At 37.6% G+C, this 25,691-nt stretch overlaps 1 protein-coding gene across 1 annotated transcript in view; it reads right to left on the bottom strand.

The window, feature by feature from the left end:
- Positions 1-25,691, bottom strand: part of ADGRG2 (adhesion G protein-coupled receptor G2) — a 59,188-nt gene that overhangs the window by 25,035 nt on the left and 8,462 nt on the right. Inside the window, exons 2-8 of the mRNA XM_049834833.1 lie at positions 22,068-22,186; positions 16,588-17,205; positions 6,364-6,405; positions 5,914-5,952; positions 3,400-3,432; positions 2,413-2,454; positions 486-542 (exon numbers count right to left, since the gene is read on the bottom strand). Coding sequence (XP_049690790.1) covers positions 486-542; positions 2,413-2,454; positions 3,400-3,432; positions 5,914-5,952; positions 6,364-6,405; positions 16,588-17,205; positions 22,068-22,185 — 949 coding nt within the window. The 5' untranslated portion in view covers position 22,186. The remainder of the gene's footprint in view (positions 1-485; positions 543-2,412; positions 2,455-3,399; positions 3,433-5,913; positions 5,953-6,363; positions 6,406-16,587; positions 17,206-22,067; positions 22,187-25,691) is intronic.

Here is a 25,691-nt window from a genome sequence, read left to right as displayed (position 1 = left end):
TTTTACTATGTTTTTGTTAACGCACATAAAGGGAGTATCACTGCCCTTTCCATTTTCCTTTGTCTGTCTGTTCTGTCACATTATGCTTTTAAAATACATGCAGGCTTTTACAGTAATTCTCCTAAACACTATTTCAACTTCTATTCCTGATACAGAAGTAGGCTCAATATGGCAGGCATTAGCATCTACCATAGCATACTAATTTCTTGTTTTTTCAGGTTTGTAATTCTTATCTGCAACTGTGTATCCTTTGATAAGAAACCAAAGATCAAAACTACAATAGACTAAACACAACTTTTAAATTAAAACCCCCATACTTTATATTAATTTTTTAGAAGTTATACAAAATCTCTCTAAATTTGCAAAAAAAAAAATTATTACTGAGCTAGCTTTTATATAGCAACTAAACATTGCCTCATTACTTAGAATAGAAAATAGTTGTACATGTTTTTTGTAAGAAAAAAAGGAAAAAGAAAACCACTAACCTGAAAAATTACAGACAGGTGTTATGTTGCATAAAATAGTTTCTCCTGCAATAATTTCTTTGGGGAAAAAAAAAATCTAGTGAGTAAAAGAGTTGAACTTGAACCCAGTACTAACAAACATGCATATTTACAATCATTTCAATGTTTTAAATGTAAAGGTCTTCACCTTTTAGAAATAGTTCACATACTGTCTAGGCTTTATTTCCCTAGGGCACTTACCATGACATTTTCCAAGACTTAATATTCAGAGTGAAACATTCTGGTTTTGATTAATTAATTTTGAATAATTTTCTGTAACAGTTTCCACAGAAGACCTACCTACAAGTAGTCTCTATTTTTTCTTTCTTTTTTTTTTTAAATCCAAATAAAACAGAAATCAGCATACCCTAAATAAACTTTTCAAATATCACAGTATTCAGTCACTAAGTAGCACATTATCTGCTTCTGAGGATCCTACTACAGCTACTTAGGATAGCATGAGACTAAAACTCTTCTACCCGATAGAATTCAAACTATGATGATAGCAAATGTATACTCTCTTCTAGTAGAACAAGTCTTTACTTAGTTACAGCAAGCTTTTGGCTGCTCCCATATTTTTAATACTACCTACACTGCACAGAAAGTCTCAAATTAATCCCAATCCCAAATTAAGATGGCTCTGTTGCATAAAATCAAAATAAAGGACCGGAAAGATATTTGCATCCAAGACAAAACTCCTACACTTGTTCATAAAAACAGTGTGGCAGCACAACTTTCCTTACTTAAGCAGATAGATTGGCATCCATTAATGGAAAAACAAATGCTATTTTCTCTGCTGTTATCATTAGCTAGTAGCGAATGAGATGGGAATTTTTTTTACTTTTTTACTTTTTCTGTGGTACAAATATTTGCCTGTTACAGCTTGATGCTTCATCAATTTTATCACCATCAACAAACAGCCATCACAAGGGTACAGATCATGAGCTGGTGGCAGTATTCAAATTATTAGAAAAAAAATATTTTTTCAGACAGCAATTTAGATTTGAATAAATTTGCCTTCCCTTTTGTGTTGGCACTTGTCAGTGAAATAGTTAGGAAAATTGCAGTAGCACTTTTTCTTTTTTTTTTAAACAATTGTTAAAGAAATAACATGTTTATAAATAACTGAACTTGTCCAAATTATTAACTACATAAAAAACCCAACACTTATAAAAACCTAACACAAAATCCAGGAGTGACACAAAGTAAAGAGTAACATCAGCCTCTTTTTCTTTACAGAGTATCTATTTGTGTGCCACCTAGTCTTCCTTATGATCTCTGCATGCCACCAAAACGCACAAAATAGATAAACAGTGTGGAGGATAAAAGAGTGATCAAAAATCACTAATGCTTCCAGCCCCCAAAGATCATCAGATAACATAGCTGCAAACTTCCTGCAGGTCACATTCACACAGTCAAATTACACTAGCCAGTATGGCTCCAAGGCAGTTCCACCACTCACACTAATTCAGTGCAAATACATTCTAATCAGTCTTCCAGGCTCCTACATGGATAATAAAAAAAATTAAATTCAGCCTACTCCTACAGACTAGACCTGCCCAGAGAACATTGTGACTGGCTTCGATCTACTAAAAAGCATGAGAATTTTTTTTTTTTTTAAGTAAACATGGTCCCTGAGATTGTTTTTCTTACATCTTTGTGGTAACCTGCTGCTCTGACTTAGAAAATACCCAAACTCTTCTATAGGTGGCCATCTAGACAAGCATTGCAGAATTAGACCTTCTACCAGACTGGAGATCAATGCGAAGTAAGGCAGACTGCTAATATGACACACCATAATACCATGAAAAAAGATCCTATTAAAAATATTTGGGAGCAGACCTCCTGAACAAACACATACTTAAATTTTGAGGGGCATAAAAGATTAGTGGTGACATATGAATCCTACCTGGTGTTATGGTGGAGTAATAATCAGTGATGTTAAGAGCTTCTGTTACAAAAAAAAAAAAGTTTTAAAATTAAGTTTTCACTTTTTCACTTAAAAAGCCTATGAAATACATGTCACAAAAATAAGTTTCCTAATTTCTACTTCAGACCCTGTCTTCCCAGGAGAAGCGTGAACACATGACCATTTGGGAATTAAGTTACTTTCAGCAAGGGAAATGAAAAAGCAGCATTCGGAGTGAGATCCATCCAATCAAATGTTTATATCCCAATATGAGCCAGTTACCTTAGGGTCCCTATTATTCAGTGGAGAAAGTGGTGCTTTTAAGGTGTGAGTCATTCCCATTTAACCTATTCTACATGGGCACTTCAGCATAAGATGTCCTAAAAATGTGTCTTTCTCTCCACCAACTATGAAAAGTAGCAGGATGTCTAGCTCATATACAGACATGTAGGTATCTGTACTGATGTGGGATGAACCTACTCCTTGTTTTCAAATGCAAACGTCAGGAAAAAAAAGGGGGTAGCAAGTTCTTCTGATGGAGTCTTCACTGATCCTATTTGGCAGCTCACTGCAAGAACATATATCATCTAAGTGTCTTCAAGGAATGGGGTGTACGTTTTAGTTCTGTAAAATACTTTAAACAGTATCAGAAAGTACAGAAAACATTCTATCTACAGATATACCAAAAAACTACGTACTTGTTAAACATAAATATGCCCAGTTTGGGCTTTGGTAAGCAATGTAATATTTTGAATAAAAAAGCAAGGTTAACAGCTCAGTGTCAGCTAAATGCACTTCAAAACCGTACCCATGCAGATTTAAAATACACACTGGACATAAATACAAATTTTAAGTTCACATAAATACAAATTTTAAGTTCACATTTGGACTAAACAAATCCCAGTTATTAAAAAAACAAACAACAAACTTTCATGAATGCAACAAACATCTCCCTTCAGACCTTACTCTCTTCATGGTAATTCTCACCTGCAGTTTGTGTAGTCTCCTCTGAAGTCATATCTAAGGAAGAAAAATTAATAACAGTAAAAACAATAAAAATAAAATAAAAATCTAAAAAATCTAAGAAAATCTAAATCTAACTAAATCTAAATAAGAAAAACATTAATAAAATCTTGCCTGAAGGATTAATAGGATAGATGATAAAAGTAACAATAGAGGATTCTGGCAGGAAAAAAAAAAAAAGACAAAAGAAGTAAAAACTGTATTAATATAGTATTTTATTTCTATGAATTTTGGAGAAAAAGGATCAAGCATGCAAAATGTTGAACAGGAACTGAATATTATTTATCTAAGTTCCATTTTAAGAACAACTGCAGTACTTGTTAATGTTCACATTATTTCAATATAAATATTTGAAATAGTGTTCATATTATTTTAAAAATCTGAGCATCTGAACACAAACAACTGGTAATCGAGTTCCTTCAGATAAGTTCCTTTTACTGATTTCATTCTTTTAGAAGATGCAGATGAATTTGGCATATCCGATAGCAGTAACTGCATAGCCCCAAGGACCTTTTCCTGCATGAAACCACAATACTCATGAGCAGAGATGGCACACTGGCTTTGGCAAACTGTCTCTCTAAAAAAAACTGGTTTTGCCAATAACCATATATAAATAAAACAGTGTGAGGATGCAATTTTTTTCAGCTACATCAAAAAAAAAAAAAGAAAATTACATTAAGACAACAGAAGAAAATTTAAAGATTGCTAAGGAAGGATGTGCTTAGTAAGTATATTTTAGGTGTCAGTGCAGGAATACAAAGTAGTTAGAGGACCACTTTATAGCACTCCAACATGACAACTTAGTGACTTTTTTAAAATGGGCCAGAGCAGCTTCATAACAGAGGAACACTATGCTTTCCAAACTTCTCTACTAAAAGCATCACTGTCATTAGTAGAAGCAATATCCAAAGCATAATAAAGAAAAGTTGGTGGGTCTGCAAAAAGATAGTTGCATATCAAGGAAAAAAAAAAGCAATCTACTTCATTACATGGAAAGGGAGCTTGTCTTTCTGATATATTTATTTCAACTAGACGAGTCATTTTGAGCCTTTTTAAAAGCACCCTCTTAATTCCATACTCGGAATAAAAGCTAAGCATATTTCGTTCTTAAGTAATGTCCTGGTTTCAGCTGGGATAGAGTTAATTTGCTTTTAGTAGCTGGTATAGTGTTACATTTTGGGTTTAGTATGAGAAGGATGTTGATAACACACTGATGTTTTCACTTGTTGCTAAGTAGTGTTTAGACTAAGTCAAGGATTTTTCAGCTTCTCATGCCCAGCCAGCAAGAAGGCTGGAGGGGCACAAGAAGTTGGGAGGGGACACAGCCAGGGCAGTTGACCCAAACTGGCCAAAGGGATATTCTATACCACATGATGTCATGACCAGTATATAAACTGGGAGGAGTTGGCCAGGGAGGCGGATCACTGCTCGGGAACCAACTGGGCATCCATCAGCGAGTGGTGAGCAACTGCATTGTGCGTCACTTGTTTTGTATATTCTAATTGTTTTATTGTTATATTATTATCATCATCATAATTATTATTTTCATTTTCTGTCCTATTAAACTGTCTTCACTCCACCCACGAGTTTGGGTTTTTTTCCAATTCTCTCCCCCATCCCACTGGATGAGGAGGAAGTGAGCGAAGCGGCTGCCTGGTGCTTAGTTGCTGGCTGGGGTTAAACCACAAGTAACAATCCTGAAGACAACTGATTTTCTAAGACAACTAACAAACAGCCAAAATATGAGGAATCAGAGTGAAAACTAAAGTGCTGACTTCATCTGTATTATTTGGCTTGGTATAAACTACAACAAATAGTGAATTGGCTGCAGTGTTAAAGATGAACCATTCGCAGAGAAAGATTGTATCTGGAAAAGAACAAAAGCATGTGTATTTGCATCTGTATTATTTCTTTTCTCCAGAGCACAATATGTCAGTATACATTAAGCAAGAAACCAACTGGCTTTCACACAGCTAATTCTGTGTGTCTACATTCTTTATTTTTTAAAAATGCTTTCATAGATGATGTTCATCACCTCTGGTCCCAGGAGTTACTAGTCTCGCGTGTGTGCATGTGTGTGTGTGCAGTATACCACACTGCATGAAATGATGTATGCACATCTGCTAGGGTGGGAGGAGATGTAAGGGAGCTCTCTCACTACAGTCATCCTCCTCTGCCACCTCGGCAAACTGTTCGCTGTTTAGGTTACTGGGCAAAAGGCTCCTGATCAAGCAACTTGTACCTGCTTCATCCCCAAGCATCACTGCCACAAACCATGAGCGATCCTATGAGGTAAGCCATTTCATTACAAAGCAGAAAGAAGAAATTATTTTTCTCTTAAAAAAATAAGCAATGAAAACATTAAATGTGAGAACTCATTTACATTACAACTTTTCTGCATTACCTCAGATAAAAGCAGATTTACCTAACAGGAAATAAAAAACATTGCAGTATGCAGTAAAGTCCTGATTTTCTTACCAGAAATGGTTGTTGCAGCTGATTCTCTTGAATTTTCAGCTTTTGTTTGAGACATTAAAAAAAAAAGAGGGGAAAAAAAGAACCATAATGAAGTTTCAGACACATACATAACCTCCCTTTTCTTATATTAGCAAAAGTTTACTGCATTCACCAGAAGAGGGCAACACCTGCTTATCAGAAGAAAAATTCCAGGTTGTCCAAAAAGGCAGATGTAACAACCTCTAATTAAAAAAATTACAATTTTAATGAATTCAAATAGAATTCAACTGAAGACAACTTCTTTTCAACAAATACTGGACATTTTGTTAAGAAAACAAAAATCATTGACCCAAGATATGTGCCACACTAGCCTGAAAGCCACATGCCTACCATGAGTGTCTTGCTAATCTTCCTACGACCTTTCTAAAATAGAGAACAATGGGGAAAAAATTACACAGAACACCCATATACCTGTTAGCGGTTTTCTGCCAGGCAACATAGCAGCAGTTTCAACTACAAAGGAAGAAGATTTTTTAGGAGCAGAATTTTTTATATATATTTGTACACACGCATATATACACACACTTTTTTAAACGCAACCATTTTAGATGTGCTACTCACCTCAAGTCAACCTGGTTTGCAAAACTACTTTGCATCCATTGAGAAACACGTGTCAAGTCTTTTTGAAAGCTGAAGTTGCAACTCTATTGAGTTCAACTTTTTACTCAGTTTATCACTTCTACAGTCATGGAAGACACAAATTAGGCTGTGAGCTTTCCCACTGCCCTTCCATTGCCAATGTCTTCAGAAACCCTTTCAGCATGTTTGCTTGAGTGAAAATGAAGTAGACTAAAGAGCAGCAACCAAAATTGTAACAGGCATACACAGCTATGCTTTCATGCAGCTATTTTTGCAAAAATGTAGAAAAGAAATGCTGATGAATTATTCAAGAAGTGAAATTTTATTAACGCAAAGAGAAACAAAGAAATCAAACAAACAAACGAACAAAAAAGCAGGGGGCAGGAGAGTTGGGTAAGACAGGGATGCTTTATTCCATACATATTTACAAATCAATAAGGTATGCTTTGAGAATACCTCTACATCATGATGTGCATATACATCATGTAGATGCTCACATGCCCAAGAGCTGCACCACCAAAGATTATTTAAACAATAAGCAGACAGATCAGGCTGCCAGAAATGAAGTGGTTCAGATGGACCTGGACTGGGAATGAAAAGGTGAGCTATTATTTCTAGCTCAATGGGCCCATGAAACATGTCTCTAAAGACACCTTGGGAGAGATGCAGCATACAGGTGGGCTCTTGATCAAGTTGTGGATGTGACAATTTAAGCTACTGCACAGGCTACCCATGAATGTGAAACGTGTTAATATCAATATGAGGAGGCCCAGCAGATCGATTACATCAGACCACCACTGTGAACCTGCCACCAGGCCAAGTGCTATGTGCTTCCCGTGGCGGAGGCAACTAGGAGTGGCTAGAAATGTACGCTGCAGCCTATGCCACCACCCAAAACATCATCCTGGGCCTTGAAAAACAAGTGGCAACACAGCACGACATACAGTTAAGGCACTGGCACCTACTTCAGCACCCTTGAGAGCTGAGACGCTGGCTGTTGGGGCAAGGAAGAAAAGATACCCTCTTCAAGTCACCGAACCTGGTGGGACACTCTAGCCACAGCCAAGATGCAGGCCCACAGGGTTGCGGAGGAAGAGAGATTCTCTGAATTGCTGGAGCTAGTGGGACAGTTACTACACAGTTGATATCCGGACAGTCCATCACGGCCAAGGTGTTGGCATACTACACTGGTGCGTACTGTACTAACCTCTGCCACATGGCCCATGTGCAGTGGACATCAGCCAGATCTTTGGTTGCTGTAGACCACCTCCACCACTGCTAATTCCCTCAGATAATGGACACTCTCCTTTTTCCATCAATGGTGGTCCACTTGCCTTAGTAGTCTACAAGTAGTACTAGTAGTCTACAAGACCATCCTCAGACTCTGAATCCAGTGATCCAAGTTCAAATCTCTGTGGGACCTCCAGTAACCAACCAGTTGGGGATGACACACAGGAGAGTGCTCTGAGGCAGGAAATTCCTGGGTAGGAAGGTGTGTGGGAGAATTTGGGAAGTTGCCTAGAGCAATTTTCACCTCTGGTGGCCTGGGAGTTTACACATGAACAAGCACGGAATCCTGCTGAAATGGCAGACTGAAGGAAGGATGTCTTGCTTACACCAAAGACACCGAGACTTTGGTGCTGTGTTGGGGCCTGGCCTATGACTACCAGGCCTGTGTCCAACACCCTGGAAGGAGCATGAGCATCTCTGGATCTAAGGACATACAAATGGATGCTGTGGCTAAACCAGAGACACAACCCTAACCATAACAGACACTCCTGCAGTCAAGAGGAAACAACGGAAGTGGGGGTTGACCCAGTTGGTGAAGGAAGCAGCAGCTCCTCTTGAGGGGATGCAGGAGGAAAACTCAGAAGAGGCAGCCTGTTCTGCAGCAGGACAGCCACAAGAATAGGAGGGGGAAGTCACAGAAAACATAAAAGAGGCAGAAACCACCTAGTCCCTATTCCTGAGCGAGCTGCGAGATATGCATAAAGATTACAGCTGCCAGCCAGATAAACAGATTGCTGTCTGGTTGCTCCAATGCTGGGATACTGGGGCCAATGATCAGGAGTAAGAGAGTGCATGAGAGCTTGGCAAGATGTAAAGAAATGTCAGTTCATTTTTCCTGAATGTCATACACTGCATGAAGCTAAAAGCTGCAACTCTGAAATATGGCAGGATGAATACATGGAAATCAGATTAATTGTACTATGTTTAATTTTTTAGGAGTTTTCCTTGAAATTAACTGTTAGTTTTAGTTGATTTGCATCCTGGGTAGAAATTTTCTCATGTAAAAGCAGGGGAGGGGAGGGAGAGAGAGTGCCAATATTCTGAGTAAAATAATACACAACCATTAAGTTAAAAGTATAAGTAAAAAATTATACCTTCATACATATCAGCCTACTGAATGTAAACTATTTCAGTAAAGACAAAATCAAGTTACATCAAACATCTCATTTGAGACAACTAGGATTCTGCCTGCAGAGAAATACAATTGGTCTTTTAAACATCTAGCACTGTATGAACTTCACAGATCATGAAAATTTGACTATAACTTTAAATTTTACAGTCAATCTTCAGGAAAGTTAGGACTTCTCACTACATGGTAAGTCTGGTTAAAATACATGATCCTATAAGGTATGTGTTCTAGAGCTCTTATGTAGAAGTGTTGTTTCTTTAACATTGTACAGTGATTAGGTATTGTGGCACCTGTAAAATTATTTTCTTAATACTTAGTGTGGGTTTACGGAAGACCCTTAAGATACCATAGTGACTTTAAATAATATGCAGAACCGAAGCAGTAGTCAGATAAAACTGTTCTGTATTGTTTAAACAGTAAATAGTTTTTTAAGGTAAATGGGTGAATAAAAATAATTGAGTCAGTTCTACATAAAATAAAGTGGACTTTCGGTTAGAGAAGAAAGTATCCTTCCATATGAGGGCAAACTGGCTTTCCTACCACAGGGAGTGAATTCCATCTCCAAAAATTTACCTGCCACTGGTCTGTCCTAGTAAGAGGTTAGCACCTTGTGCAAAAGCCCTTGTCTCCAACCAAAAGGCCCTGGAGGAAGTTAAATTCTCAGAAGAAACCCACCTTTTGAAGTATGCAGCATCTCACAGAAAAGACCACCACACTGCTGCTTTTACCTACTAAAAAAATAAAAAAAATCTGCCTGGGGAATCTGACCTTAAGGTCTTCTCACATACTCTTGAGGAGTCAGTCTAGCATAGTTACTGTAGACAATCTGCATTTCCCATCCTCCATATCCCTTCAACCTGCTTTGTGAATTTTTGAGAATACAGGTAATATCCTGAGGTAGGTAGGAAAATTGTCCACTAACATGTTTAGTACTGTAGGTTAGTAAGAAGATAGTGAACTCTAAAAATGCCAAATGTTTTTAATAACAAATCCAGCAGTACAGGGAGCAAAATAAGCTGAACACAAGCCATGAATATAGAGCTGGCAAGTGCAGCAAGTGATGATGGCATGCATAATCTCAGGGGCACTTTTTTCTGGACACTAATCTAACCATGACTTCCATTCACATATTCACATGCCTACATGTGAATAGCACATAGCACAATATTCACGTGCCTACAGTTGCTCGAAACAATCTGTGAGAATGAGACTTGTCACTGATAAGGTGCAGCACTAAGTTCACTAACCAAGTCTTTCATCAGAATCACCTTTGCATACAGAAACGGGGAAGGAGGACAGGCTGTCATACTTTAATTTCACTTATGTTTGTCAACCTTCCTCCTCTGCTGTGTTTAAGAATTAGAAAAGAAAGTGAATAAGGTTTATTTGGAGAAGGATTAAAGTCCAATCTAAAACACCCCTAAAGTAAAGGGAGGTAAAATAACTCAAGGTGTGCTAGTTACAAGCTAACAGAAAATTTATTTCCCTTAGGTTGTTTACTATCGATAAGAGCAAGAAAATCCTTACGTATATGAAATTTCATTTTATTTGCTCCATGCATTTTTATTTGCAACACTGTTAGTTTAGGATCATCAAGTCAAAATACCTGATATCCTATTCCAAAACATTTTATATTGCAGTAATAGTTTTCTACATTTTCTCTCACAGAGAACACTCCTGAGGATCCAAACAGCAAAGAAATCGGCAAATAACATTATTCAGTGTTATTCTTTGCTTCTCCTGCAAGGGAGACAATAGGTCCCCACAAGAGCTGGTTTTTTCTGAAGGAAAAGGCAACTCCATTAAATAAGCGCCAGTTTCTCTCACTAACATGCATCACTAGAAACAAAAGCAGCAAGTCCCTTATTGTCTTCATATCACTTTGTACTGTTCCGACAAATAGCTAGCTAAGCCAAGACTTGAGAATCCCATCTGCATAGGCAGAGGAAACTGTTCCACTGGTATGAAACCCGTCTAGCAACTCCTGCCATCGCTCCATACCACAGCCGCAAAAAGCTTACCTGGGAACCAGTATTTCCATTGTGACAACCTTCGTTTCCCATAACAGCTTTGTATGACAATGGGAACCAGTGTAACTTTAGCAGCTCCAGTCTGGTAGGAGATTAAATCCATTAATAACAGTACTTAAGGCTAGGTCCACAAACTGATGTAGCTCTGGGAGAGACCAGTGCCTGGCCCTGTGTACAAAATAGCCTTGTGCTTACACATTCCCTAGCATGACAGATCTTAACTATCAGTCCACTGGCTCTTTTAGGATGGGACAGTCTCCACATGTCCTGCTGAAGCTGTTCTACCAAGCAAAGCAGAATTCAAAAGTCAGTTTGGTCAAAGGGAAAAAAAGGGAGAAGGAGGCTTTGTAACACAGTGGTCAAGATGGGATGGATGGTTCTGGTCCCTGCACCAGAGGCATTGTCACTCATAGCATGCCTTTTGTTCAGTAACTTAGATGCAGGATGCAGAAAAAACACTTAAATCATGAACAGTGTACAATGTTCTATCTCCAACTGAAAAATGAAAAATATCTTTTTCTTCTCCCTACCTCCAATCTAATTTATGATCAGTATGCTCTTTCTTAAAATTTTTGGAAAGGCAACACCCTCTCTGATTCACCTGTCTTCAGGCAACCCACTCTGCCAGAAGCAGTTCAGTTTTTCCAGGGTGGAGGAGTGAGAAGCAGCTAGAACCTGGCTGCAAATACCAACATCATGCAAGAACTAAGTTACTGGCAGTTTCTTGCTCCCCTGTCCCTTGGGAACAGTGTTGCTGCTGACTAATATGTTTTACCTAACACTTCATGACTGCCTTTAAACTTTTGCAGAAAGCATCCTTCGAGCAAGCCTGAGACAGCAACTAGAGTGCTTTCTTAGGAGAAGGAGAAAAAAAGCTTGACCTGTAGGCAACTAGAGCCTCCACATGGATACCCATGCTGCCCAGTCTGTGCAGCACGGAGGGGCAGGGGATGGCACAGCGGGGCAGGGGATGGCACAGCGAGAAGGGCTGTGCCTGCTGGCCTCTGCCTCTCAGGAAACACAGGGAGAGAATGCAAAGGGCAGTTCGCACTGAAGGAGCAGCTACAGCCCTGACATTCTGTAGAAGGACAGACAACATTACTGGCAGAAAAACATAATTTATGGACTTACATGTTTGGAGGTCTAGATGACAGGTTTATGAAAGGAAGTGCCTAAAATTTTACTTATATTAATTGAAAAATGTGCCAAAAATGAGAATCGTTTGTATTATCACCCAGGACTATTCTTTCAAACTAAAGGTACCCTGAACCACGTCAGCTCTCACAAGTAGATCAACAGCAGAATCCGAATGGAAGAATCCGAAGGGACACCTTGGTGGCTACGTAATATGGTCTTCCCATGCCACAGTACTTGGCTGACAGCACAGAATGGCATTAGATAACCACGACTGTGTATTGCTGATAAGATCAGTTTTGAGTTACAAATACACACAAAAATACCAGGAATTAATAAAAAAATAGATGTTCTAAATAAGATGTGATAGCAAACTTAGCGCTGAAAGTTTTTTCACCAAAAATTCAACTGATTCAGGAAGGGGAATTGATTTGCATTAGAAAATTCCATCAGAAACACCAAAGTGGAAGTTTTCATTCCAAATAGATATATAATATCATTTTCTGGCTTAAAAAAAAAATAATTAAAACCATTTTATATCGAAAAATTGATTCCACACTGCATTTTTAGTCTATACAAATTCTGTTCTAAACATTCTCACAGGCAACAGTTATCAGTATGTATTACATCAGTTACCAGTACTGTGCAGCAACTACCATCCATTTGTATTCGATGTTACTAGGATATAGCCATATGAAAATGCCTGGGATTAATATTTGACAGGACTGGCTCATGAACAAAACTGAGTAGCCCAAACAGCAAAATTTCAAAATGGTACTGTTCTAAAATCCATCTATTTACAGAAATAGGCACCAAAAATAAGACATTCAATTCTCATATTCATATTAAATCCCTATATTCTATTAAGAGATTGGGTCCCTTTAACATTTGATAAACCTTTCAGCTGGATAAACATTCTGCCAAAATGAACCATCCTGTCACACAAGGCATTAATAACAGTAACACGCAAAAATCCTTCCCAGTTGTTCCACTGTAGATATTAGCCCATATCGACTTTTTATGTAAGTTAGATTTTGATGCACATTGTATAAATTTATAGGATAAAACTAAGTGCAATCCTAATTTTATATTTTGGTGCCTCTCATGACACCTCATGTCTGCTCTGACTCTTAGCAGTGGCACCATGGAAGAAAGTATGAATTATCACTGGCTATTGGACAGAAGCAAATGTAAGAAAACGATACAAGTGCTTGTTCACATCAGGCTCTGTCACTTTGGCCAGTTCATTTTAGTATCCTTAACAGAAAATTTAAGTGCAATATTTTAAGTCAGCTTTGATGTTACACAGGTTTTTAGGAAATTAGGTTATAGAGTTTTTATCTGTTTGTATATAGCTCTGTCTGTATAAAGCTGTACATTAGATACTGAGGTGAATAAAATCACCTCTTCTCTGGCAAGCCTATTTCCAAAAAAGCTGCTTCCTCTGATATCACAGAAGAGAGAGGCAAGGAGAGCAAGGAAGGGGCAGGTCAAACATACATTCTGTTAGTAGGTACAAAGTGAAGTGGTGCATGACTCATCAAATAGGCACTCCAGAGTTAGGTATTTTTTCCCTGTCACATTTACTTCCTTTAAGAGCTTCTAGAGGTTTCTGTAGTATTCTGTCCTTACAGTTTTAGAAAGAAAATGGTATTGGGGCAAATAATTTATTTTTTCACCTCCAGCTTTTATGATCTGCTCAGTAAACATAACAATACAGCCCAAACTTTGGTACCCAACAGACTGGGATGCAGACTGGATGAGTGGCAGCTACATTTCCACCTTCTGCCTGAGGAAGTAAAGCCTTGGGACTCCACCCTCCCTTCCAGAAAAGCTGATGCTGTCATCAAAAGTGCACACAGCTCAGGAAATCTTTAAAAGGGATTACATGAGCCTAAATCATACCTCCTATTGCCCACACCTGCAAACTAGAACAACAGCCCAAACTGAAGTTTTCCTCTTCCCTGAGCATGCAAAGGCAAAATAGTCACACAAGGCAGCAGTCACTTCGCATTTCTCCCATCAGCATTAAACTGCTTTGTTCCCAGAAACCTGGAAACCTCCTCCAGCAACACCAATAGCAGGCTCAGCAATATTGGGAATGAAAAAGAATACATGGAAAAGAGTGGGCAACGCCTTAATCTTGAACGTCAGACAGGTCAGTTTAGAAAAATCTAAAATGCCACAATATAAACACTGAATTGTATTTATGCAAGAAAATGCAACCAAAAGCAACAGGTACTGGACTCCTGCTAAAAGTTAGGGCACAGATACCACAAAAGAGATTACAGTGCTTTACTGCCAGTGATACTAATTTACAGTTACACCATAAATCATTTATTTTATATATTCATTGACATTTGTAAAATATATCCCGTCATCTCTGTGCTCCTTGCGTAAATGCACACTGTAACAGTTTGGATATTTATATTTGGATTAAGAATGTTACTGCTTAATGTGTAACTGAAATGATTAATATTTAAACAGTACATTTCATCTAGTTGTCAAGTTATTATTAAAGGCAACTTGCAAATATCCCATGTAAAAGTGACAACTGAAGAGCTGGTGCTCACAGATGACTAAAATTTCTTTTCAAGCACTTTGCATTTTAAAATCAGCTATTTTCTTCTGGTTTTGTATTCTCTTAAATCACCCAGAGCTTTATATTACTTAGTGCACTTTTTTTCTTGGATTATGCAGAGACAATAGTGATACCATTCATATGGTCCACATTAAAGTATGTATCTAAACAGGCATCATTCATCAAGGAACAAGATAAAGAAATTTTCCAAAGTTGGCACTTGGAACAGTAACCACATCTGTCTTCACGTACGTATTTTTAAATACCAGGAGATGATCTTTAAAGTGAGATACATTCAATCTGTGGCACTCTTTCTCCATATCACAGTTGTTATGCTACTTCTCATTCTCAGCAAAAAGGGAATTATCAAAGGAACCTGAGGAATGTAAGTGGAAGGTTAGTGACGCACAATGTGTGGGGCCTCCTTCCCTCTTTGGCCCTTCCTGCAGTATTTACACCTGCTCAGCATACAATGGCTACACCAAGCAGAGGAGAAACAGAAGACTGTGTGACTGGAAGAACCAAGAGTTGCATCTTTAACTCAGATCTAAAAGTTTGCCATGGCTAAGTTCCATTAGTTCAAGAAATGTGATCAACCCTAATCACAAACTGGGAAGCAGTCAGATATGTCCTTTCTTACAAATCTTCAGATGCATAAAATAAGTAGCTACTGCAAAGGTAATCCCATCCACTTCTGGGGAGTGAACTACTTGGTTGAATTTGAGCATGGCCTTTAAACGCTAAGCATGTGTGTAAATCTTACCAGAATCGGGATTCTGGTCCTTATCGGGCCTCACATGGTTAAGAAACAAACTAAATACGTTTCTGGTAATCTGAAAAATTATTATAAAAATAAATAATAAAACCAAAAGAAAAAGAATCTGAAGAGTCAACAAAAAGAAAGGTGGAAAAGGGAGGTAAGGAAACATAAGCTAATAATGTGACATTAAGTGCCTAAGATATGGAGTGCCTATGAGACACCAGTTAATGGCTTACACTGCAAAAAAGATTTTGAGTGGTTAAGCAAAGGAGAAATCACAGAAATCATGGTAATCTTTGACCGAACATTTTACCAATTGTTGTTTTATGTAGGCACAAAATGCCAAACAGGTCATAAAAAAATTCTGAAACTTGTCCTCTGGCACAATTATGACTGTAATGAACCACTTCCTTTTCACCTTTTGTGCCTACACAGGAGGCATAGACCTTTCCCAAGCTTTAGCCCTTTGCCAGTTATGCTCTTTGTGGATGCAAAATCACATCTTTCTCAAGGCTTACTACTCAACGTCCTTCTGTTTTAACAAAAGCAGATAAGCCCCCACAATTAGGCCAAAACCATTTGGACATTTTAATAAAGGAAAACATTACTGATACAGAAACAAGAAGAAATCAGAGCCTCCAGTAATCTTTACAGACGTAGACCATACCAGCTAAAGATGGTGTAATGTGCCAGTGAAGCAGCGAAAAGTTGCACTCATTAAAGTTCTGGCACAGTGAATATGCAGAATGAGGACCAGCAATGCTTTCCTGTATATTTATTCCCTGAACAGAAGGTGTGTAAATTAATTATTTTAAGATGACATTGATAGAAAGCCCTAATACTCCAAGAAGTTTTGGTTGGATGCATCCTGCTCCCACTACCATTACATGGACAGCAGACAGACACAAATGTTGAAGCAAGTTGAAAGTCTTTGAAGAACTGCTGCTATGCTTTTTACATTTGGATAAAAGCTGGTGAAAGCTGCAGATCCTCACATGATCTCATTAAGCATTTAGCTAGAAATGACTAATAGACAAAGACTTTGTAAAATCTGGAAAAGAAATGTTAGACACGTTCATATCAACTTTTGACAAAAATACTATTTTAAAAACAGGGGTGCAATGGTACTTACCACATGGCAAAGAGTTATCCTCTTCTACCGTCTTATTATAGACCCAATCCTCCTTTCTCCAGCGTATAACACCACTATCTTCACAGTTCTGAGATTGCTTTATATTTGCTTTATCCCACATTCTGAACATGTACAGCTCCCCAGTCATACCCAGGTTAGGTGACGTAGCTGTACCTGGCAGCTTTGAACAACCAAGTAAGAACTGGCCTTTTCCAGGGAAAATAAGTTTCCCAGTTAGTTTTTTGTTTACTTTTTTTGTTCCATTTATGAATAGTTTCATCTCCTCATCTTCACTTTTCCACTGGATACATATTTGGTTCCAAGTGTTTTCATGAAGTCTTGCTGTTGTATTTATTTGATTTCCAAACAACCATATCCTCAATTTACCATGATCTCCTGTAAGTCCAAGAATATACTTATTTCCAGAGAGATTCATGTGAGGTGTTTCTTGATTGTATACATATGCTGTCCAGGAACTATTTGAGGAATATAGCTTGAGGTGCACACAGACAATGAACTCCTTCAAGGGATGCAGAGAAATTCTTGGTGACATAATCCAAGGATCTTCACATGGAGTCTTAAAGATGGCTTTATACTGTCCTAGGAAATCCTCCTGATCTAAATAAAGAAAAGATGATTTGTAAAATTATTTTGTTTTTAAAAGGATCTTCTACATGAATGTTATTCTTCCATATAGTACTGTTCCTAAGCATTTGCCTAGGAGTTTTCAAAACAACACATTAAGAATCAACCTTGTATCCTTCTCTTTTCCTTTTTTTGTGGTGGGGAAGGGGCAAATTTGGAGGCAGTCAATAAATCCTAACTGCTCATGAAAGCTTTGAAGTAAAACTCATACACAAGATGAAGGACGACCATGTAGCTTTCTACGGTAGCACTCAAATGACAAGTGGGAAGCAAAAAGAATCAGGCAAAAATCACAGATCCTGGTTTCTATTCCTAGGACTGCACAGGTATTTTGCATTTAATAGATACTGCATAAAATACAGAAACAGAGCTAGAAGAAGGGACTGTAGCCTTTACTGCCTTCTCATGTCCCAGCCTTGCATCCTCCTTCTCTGAAAAAGATCATGCTTCTCCATGCCATTTTTTTCCAACCCCGAGATTTTTAAATCCTCTGCTGCATACTGGCAGAGTTTCAGCAAGAAAGGTAGAAAACAGCCATATTCTAGAAGAGAATGAGTTTAGGTAACTTTCAGGAAATGTGCTTTGGAGCCACTGGTTTATTTTAAAGTTAATCCCATCCAGCCCCCATTCCCTGTTCTCTACCAGTGCATTTACTTGCAGAGACATCTGGTCTGCGCATCTCAAATCTACTTGAGCTGGTGACAACTCAGAGTTCAGCTGTGACAGTAAGTAGAATTTTAGGTGCTAACAGTAAATTTACTGGTGTAAACAAGGTATCAGGCTCTGCCAGTTTTGGTAAAACAAGTAGTGCCAGGGAACACCCCAAAGACTGGAACTTGATCCTAACTGTTAAGTTCTTATTGTCCCAATACAGGGAAGTACAGGCTTTTGTGGCTGTAGATGTAAGCTCTTTGGAGCCGACTCTTATTTTGTGGAAAAATGCACATTCCAATCACACAATCATTATCACAATTGCTTGCTTTACAGTGCACCCGTCAGGAACAAAAGAAATCCAAACTAAGGAAGACTCCTATGGGACATGAAATGGAACTACAGAAAAATGAAACAGCCTGCTAGATGTTCACCCACCTTTCAGGAGGCTTTTATTTATTAATATATACAGAACTTTTATGTACCCTCCAGAGCAGGTATGTCATTAATCCTGATTGGTCAGGGCTGGATAGCAGGAAAAGATCAGTCAATATAGGAAGAAAGCTTTTTCCATTAGCTCCCCCATGAAGAGACCAATTTCCAGGCAACTTGGATCAGGTTTTTTTCCCCAAGGTAGGTTACATTCATAGTCCTAGTTAGCTGTCAAGATCACAGCTAGCTCTTCTGTGGTCTTCTCAACCAACCAGAGCACAAGCTTTCATCAGGCCAATTCTGAATAAGGAATGTTCAACTTTTCTGTCTCTTGACCACAGGGCTCTCAAATTTCTTTTTCATCAGCAGCAAATGAAAAACCAGAGGAAGTTCCTAACTTCCAAGTGCAGCTTGATAGGTACAAGCTACCAGAAAAAGTTCGTAACACAAAATATATCAATCCAGTTTCATGGAAAGTCATTGATAACTATTCTTGTTGCATACTATAGCTTTGAGACGTCCATTCCTGACCAAAAATGTTAATCAAACTTGAGGTACCATCAGCAGACTTGGTTTTGGAAGTCAACAAATTCTGACAAAGCTTTGATTTCATGTTAAGCATTAAATCAGCATTCATGTGCCAATAGTGAATTAATCCTGTTACGTTCTTTAGGGGAACTGACAATACAAAGTTGTCAAAGGAGCCAGAGTGGACATAAATGTGCAAATGAAAACAGTCTTAAGGCAGGTAACCAACAGAAATTATGCAAAATGTGATCAATCCTGCTGATGATTCTCCTAGTCTGGTTTGTGTCATTCGAAAAGACTGCTGTTGATCAGTACACAAGGCCTGACGAATTAATTTAAACTAACAAAAGAGTTTACTTAGAGACATTCGCCCTTCTGGAACTGGAAGGTCTGGCCCACTTTGCCCTAAACAGCTCAAAAAAAAAAAGGTGCCAAAAAGTGGTGCCAAAGTTAAGAGAGTAGATACCAATACTATCTGAATTATCACAAGAAAGGCTTGGAAAATTTTGTATGGTTTGTCTACCCGAAGAATGCTGAAAAAGCACAAAGGAAATCATAACCATAGTCAGAAAATGCCCTTCACTGTTCCAAGTGGAACACATGCAGTACAGTATGAAATTAATTATCAACATCATCTTGGTTATGTCTGTTTGATATGTGGGTGGATGCAATGTAAGTAGGAGATGACATTATGTTAAAGCTTTTGGAAGTTCTATTAATCATCACTCATTTTCTCTAGCAATGGCACTTGTGGGCTGTGGCCTACCCTCAACCATAGCACCAAGGAGCTGGAATTGGCTGTGGCATTCCAGGCTTACAATTAGTTCCTTTGGATCCAGACAATACAAATCACATTCAGAAACCTAGCCACGAACATACCTTTATCACCACAGCACAGAAAAGGTAGTATAGTAGAAAGAATGCTCAAAATATCTCCAGAGTAAGAAAAATAAGCAAAAATCACCATCTGTAGTCAAGGAAAATTCCATGCAATAGTAATTGTGGGCTGACTTTTCAATGTCATTTGCTGTGCTCAGGCACTCAACGTCTTTCAGAAATGCGATTTGTTCCTTCTTAATATATTTATCTCTAGTAGATGCAAGAACTGGGGTTTTTACCCTCACTAAACTAAGAGCATCCACTTAATAAGCATGTTGTCTTAAGCCCTAAAAGAAATCCCAAAATGTATGCACGTACTTCCAAACGTTTAAAATAAACATTCTGAGAATGACAAGGTAATGCAAACATAAACCAAAAATGTAATCTCTTTTTCCAAACATTTTCAGATAGTAATAATTGATATCTTTACAAGAGATAGCCAGCCATAGGTAGTAAGAATTAGACATATAGGAGCAGATCCTCTCAGTACGTAAGCACCAGTGTTATTTTCCTTACGTTACTAATAGCTACTGTATCAGTATAGTTGAGCATTCATACAGCTGAGTATTCTCAAATAAAAATAGTCACAAGTTGATGTGTTTGCACAATCTGGCTTTTAAACAGTAACAACAATAGTCATTAATTTCTATGTAAGTGTTTGCCACCTTTAACACATCTGGCTTGCTACAGTCCATCAAAATGACATCACAAGAACCTTGTACCCTAATGTATTCTGCCTAGAGCTCATAACTGTTGTTTATAAAAAGTTTAAAACCCCAAACTTTCTACATTCAGGTCGCTTGATTCTGCTGAACGTTTTGGAAATCTGAAGCTAAGAACTGTTTCCTCACAATTCATTTCATGCCTCCTTTTCATTCACAGTTGTATTTGGATAATATGCCACATTATCCAGAGTGCTCTAGACATCGGAAAGAACACAGGCAGCTCTTTTCATATTTCGTGGAGAACACAAACATACTTTGGCACCTTAGATGAGGAGAGAACTGAGTAGAGTTGCTGCTGACAGTGCTAACAGCCTAAAAAACAAACAAACAAACAAACAAATAGGGTGGAACCATAAATAAACCCTTGCATCCGTTTAGCTTTTCTTGAATGATTACTGACACTTGCAAGTGATAATGTAGGTGAAGGCCGAAATCCCTCTTTGCTTGCTTCCTCAGAACTCTAGATGCAGTTGAATTTTCCTTGGAAAAACTCTTGTACAACATCCGCACATCTGCTGAGCAGCCCTGTCCTTTTTACTATTCAAAGTACATGAGGTTAAAATATCACCATTTTAGTTTTATCACCTGAATCTCAAATTCTGTCTCAATAAAAGCTTTATTTTATGAAAATTACTACATTTGGAGAATTAGAATCAGAATTAGTCTAGTCTGTAAACCTATGAAAGTTCATTGCTAGTACAATGTCATTAAGTAGGCATACTTACTAAGTACATTTGAACTGCAAGAAACTCTGATCTTCTAGAGTAAAATAACATGCCACAACACAGGAAGCAGTTTCCAAAACTAGCCATTAAGTACATAGTGAAAAACACTTTTAATTTTTTAATATTCCATGCACATTACTAACATGATGAATGTATTACACACTATTGATATAAGGAAGTTTTATGAATGACAAGCACCGTTATCTATGTCAATTGAGGTCCAGATTAGTGACAGACTTGTATCTGCCAGCTTACAGAATAGCCATGAATAAAACACAAATTGCTGATGCTACTGTACCTCATACAAAAGCATCACAATGTCAGTTACCCAATTTGTACAAGAACCTTATGAATTTATTTTTCATTTACAGTTATATAAAGAGTATAGAATGTAAAATTCAAATACATAATTTCTGTTACATGTTTTAGACCTTACTACCTTTTCCCTAGCCATATTCAGATCCACAACCAAGAGCAATGCAGATGTTCTATGCTTGTACATGCACTGAATGAAGCTCAAAGGTGTTTGTGTAAGAGCAGTGTAAAAGATTTAACAACACATTCTGAAAATGGTAACACTTTCAGTTCAAAAAAATAGCAAGCAACTAATTTGTCTTGTTATTACATATTGTGTTTATGTTCTCTCCTCATCCATAGACAAAAAGCAGTTACTACTGATGATTTTTTATGAAAACAAATACTGTAAACATAGGGTTTGTATACCAAAGTGCTAAGCACCAATTGTTTCATTTCTTGTTAATGGCAGCTTTTCCTCTTAATTTCAAGAGGGCAGAAACTTGCCTGTTCTGAGTATATTCAAAAGTCCTATTCATCAAGACTAATGCTATTTATTTGGAATACCAACACTAGATAAATCAGGAAAATACTGTCTTACCTTTGCCTGCTGTAGCCAGGAACAAATGAAGTAAAAGGACTGCTAGAACAATCCTGAATCTCAAGAAAATGTCCTGTATTCTGCCAACACAGCAGTGCTGTTTTCCCCAGGCAACCATCCTAGAATAAAAAAAAAAATAAATAAAACATATTGACTAGAAAAAGTGCAGGTGTGCAAATATTATGAAAAATTACGTTTCCAACCCAAGAGTGTAAATCTTTTCAATCCTGTTATACTATTAGATATATATCATACAGAAATCCACAAATACTCTGTATATTGCCAAGTCACCAAGAAAGAAAGAGCTGTTTGCTGAAAGTAAAAAAAACAAACCAAACCAAAACCCACTCAAGCTTTAATTCTCCAGAGACTCACAAATACATCAGAGCATGGCCATGAGTCCTTGCACAAATAAGTCTTTCAACATTTGAAAAACAAACAAATGACAACAAAAAACCCCACACATGCACAAAAAAAAACCCCAAACCAAAAGCAGCCAGTGAGCAAGCTTGGAGAGCTTATCCAAAAGCTTTGTTAATATCAGTAAGTATATAGAAAGCATCTCTTCAGCCCCCTACCCACAGGTTCTATCATCTGACATTTTAATAGCAACACTGTGAATTCCTAAGGAAGAAGCAAGAGTTTGATTACTGATCCTCATCTCATTCTCAAGGCAAGAAGCTACTGCAAAGAAATGAGAAATGCCACAAGACACTGTGGGCAGCAAGTTCATGGAGAGTATCATGAAAACTTGGTTTGTCCACATTTCTTCCTAGTGATGGCTGCCCAATATGAACAATAGGACATGGTGGTGGAAAAAGAACATGTCTCCAACTGTAAGAGATAACATTCTATGAAATGATACACTTTTTAAAAAAGAGATCTTTTTAAAAAAGATACATCTTCTGAATATTTTGCATGCTGAAAGAAACAGTGAAACATTCATGTGCTTTTTGCGTGCATCATTTCTTAAATAAAAAGGTTTAGAGATACATAGTTACAAGTGATTCTATAATTGCTTCTTGAAACAAATGCAAAGCAGTAAACTTTGCATACTGTTTATCTTTAATATATCAGCTTTACGGTAGACCAGAGCATTCTTCATGGCATTAGAAGTTTAACTTCACCATCACAAGTTTGTGCATGTGTGAGTGTATTAGTTAGCCCTCATACTGCTCACAGACTATTTTTGTACATGCTGTATCAGGCTGCAATAGGTTGCCTTCTTTTCAGGGACTGTAAATTGTGAACTCTTTCAGGAGCTGTAAATTCCTGTTAAGGTTAAAATGTATTTTTTGCAAGCATTCACATTAATGTAAATATTTATTAGCATAAACCAGTTACTATGGTCTGAACTCTCCAAGAGAAGTGCTAGAGGAATAAACTGAGAAACAGTGAAGTTACTACGTAATTGCCATTTTGGAAACTGATTAAATGTACATGCAAATAAATTATACACATATAATAACATAACACAGAAAACAAAGTAAAGGCTTTTTAAAAATTAGAGCACTGCAACATTCCTGCCAGTGTTTTCAATAATTACACAGTATGTGATATTTCTAGCAGAAAAATAAGATCATACAGATTGCATTGAAACAGACCAATCTGGATGATGACACTTACTGCTTCCACTTTGCAGATTCTGGATGCTACACTTAAAATTGAAATACACTAAGGAAATAATAGTCAAATTGTGGTAACATCATGAATAACATCTGCATGGGTGCTGCAGATATTAACCAGCAGGAAGAAAGGCTATTGATAAAAGGAATACAAAAATCAAGCATACTAAAGCTGAGAGAAAATAAATGGTATGCTAGAATGGTAGAGCTAGCTAATACACACAATCCCATGCAGGAACAGACCAAAACCAAACAAAGTAAACAAGTGGAAAAAGCAACAAATGTCAAAGGCAGGCTAGCTTTCTAAAGATTCACAGGAAACTTGTGCAAACCTGTCTTCAGCTTGCTTCTCTCGAATGCCTAAAAATCATGTATTAATAAAGTTGTTCAGGCAGCAAACTAAGTAGCAGAATTACATTAATTATGCTAAGAACCTGGTAATTAAAACTGCCATCCTTAAATGTATTTGACAACTTCAAGGATTGTGCATCTACAATGTAATTTACTACAGTTAGAGAAGAGATGCCCATACAAAAGCTGTGTTTCCTTTCTTTGCTTACTGTGCTTCCAATTCTAGTCTCAAATTAGGTCACTTCAGAACAAAACCAAGTGGCACATCTATTTCTCCATTTTAAGGGGAAGTCTCTTCTTTTGTACAGTAAACCATCTACCCATAGTGATGTATTTAGACAACAAATCGAACACAAATTCTAGCATCCCTTGCCTCATCAAAGAGTTGAAATGCGAATGGGATGGAGCCCAAAAATACTCAGTGGCACCCCCAAGTTTAGCCATTGATGCTGGTAAGTATTGAAGCAAACTGCTTGCTCTGTGATTCAGAATGCTCCTACATTCCCTGCATTTACTTTCCTCCTACAGCCTCAGTTCTGCAAAGAGATAGACATGAAATGAGCTGACTAGGAGAAACGTTTATTACTGTACCATCAAGCGTGCCTCCTATTTGGTCTGGCAGACCTCATTACAGTCACATTAGTGCGCCATCCACCAGAAATAACAACTGCATTCCAAGAGTCTAAATTTAAGGGCAGAAGCCAATAAATTCCTAGTTCTGAGTCCAGCTCTGCCTGAGTGCTATGTAGCCCTGAGGAGTCTGAATAGATCTTCCTCTAACTCAGGCCTTCCAAGAGTGAGCTTTGCTAGTATTTGTCCAGTGTTTAAATGAAAGGCTGTAATAAATGCTTTCAGCACATTTAGGTTTTTATCCCCTCTGTTTTTTCTGACATTGTTCTCGCTTCCTGAGATGGGCCCAGCAAGGACAAATGGGGACAGAGGCACAGCTTCTTGTTGACAGAATACAGTCACATCAAGAACTCTGAAGCTATTGAAAGCTATGAATGCAGATTAATGGTCCCAGGGACAGCAATAAAATCCAGATAGCAGGAAAGTGAGTAAATGTGTAAAGCGAAATCCTGACATGGTCAACAGCTCAGTTGACTTTTTGCAACACTTTGGACATCTATGCTAACTCAAGATTTGTTCCAATGTCCAGATAAAAAAATACAATTAAAGGAGTTAGGAAAATAACAACAGTGTTTCTTTCTTTTTGCAACAATGCTGTTTAGACACTACCAAAGAAAAAGATGCTGCTAGCTTTGACAGATACTTTAGATTTTTTAAAGAAAAAGCAAGATGTAGAACATGATTTCACTGTATCTACTGAAATAAAGATCATATGATACATTATAAAACATTTGGACATTCTATTTCTCTAAACTTATTTAAGCCCTTCTTTGTATTGGAATTCTAAAGCTCTGCTCTTAATAATGATGCTGAAAAGTAATGTAATTGTAAATATACAGTTGTGGACATTATAGAATTAGGCATAAGTGATTTTTTTCATTATTCATTTTGTTCATTCGTTCAAATGAACATTTTTATTGTTCATTATAATAGATGAATATAGCAGGACTCAAGCCCAGAATGAATCCACATAGTTTTTGTAATAGGATGAAAAATTTTCACTTGTAAATCAAGCAAA

This window comes from Accipiter gentilis, chromosome 32 (genome assembly GCF_929443795.1).
Source record: "Accipiter gentilis chromosome 32, bAccGen1.1, whole genome shotgun sequence".
NCBI classification, from domain to species: domain Eukaryota; kingdom Metazoa; phylum Chordata; class Aves; order Accipitriformes; family Accipitridae; genus Astur; species Astur gentilis.
The sequence above is the reverse complement of the archived record's forward strand: the minus strand, read 5'-3'. Positions and strand labels throughout refer to the sequence as shown.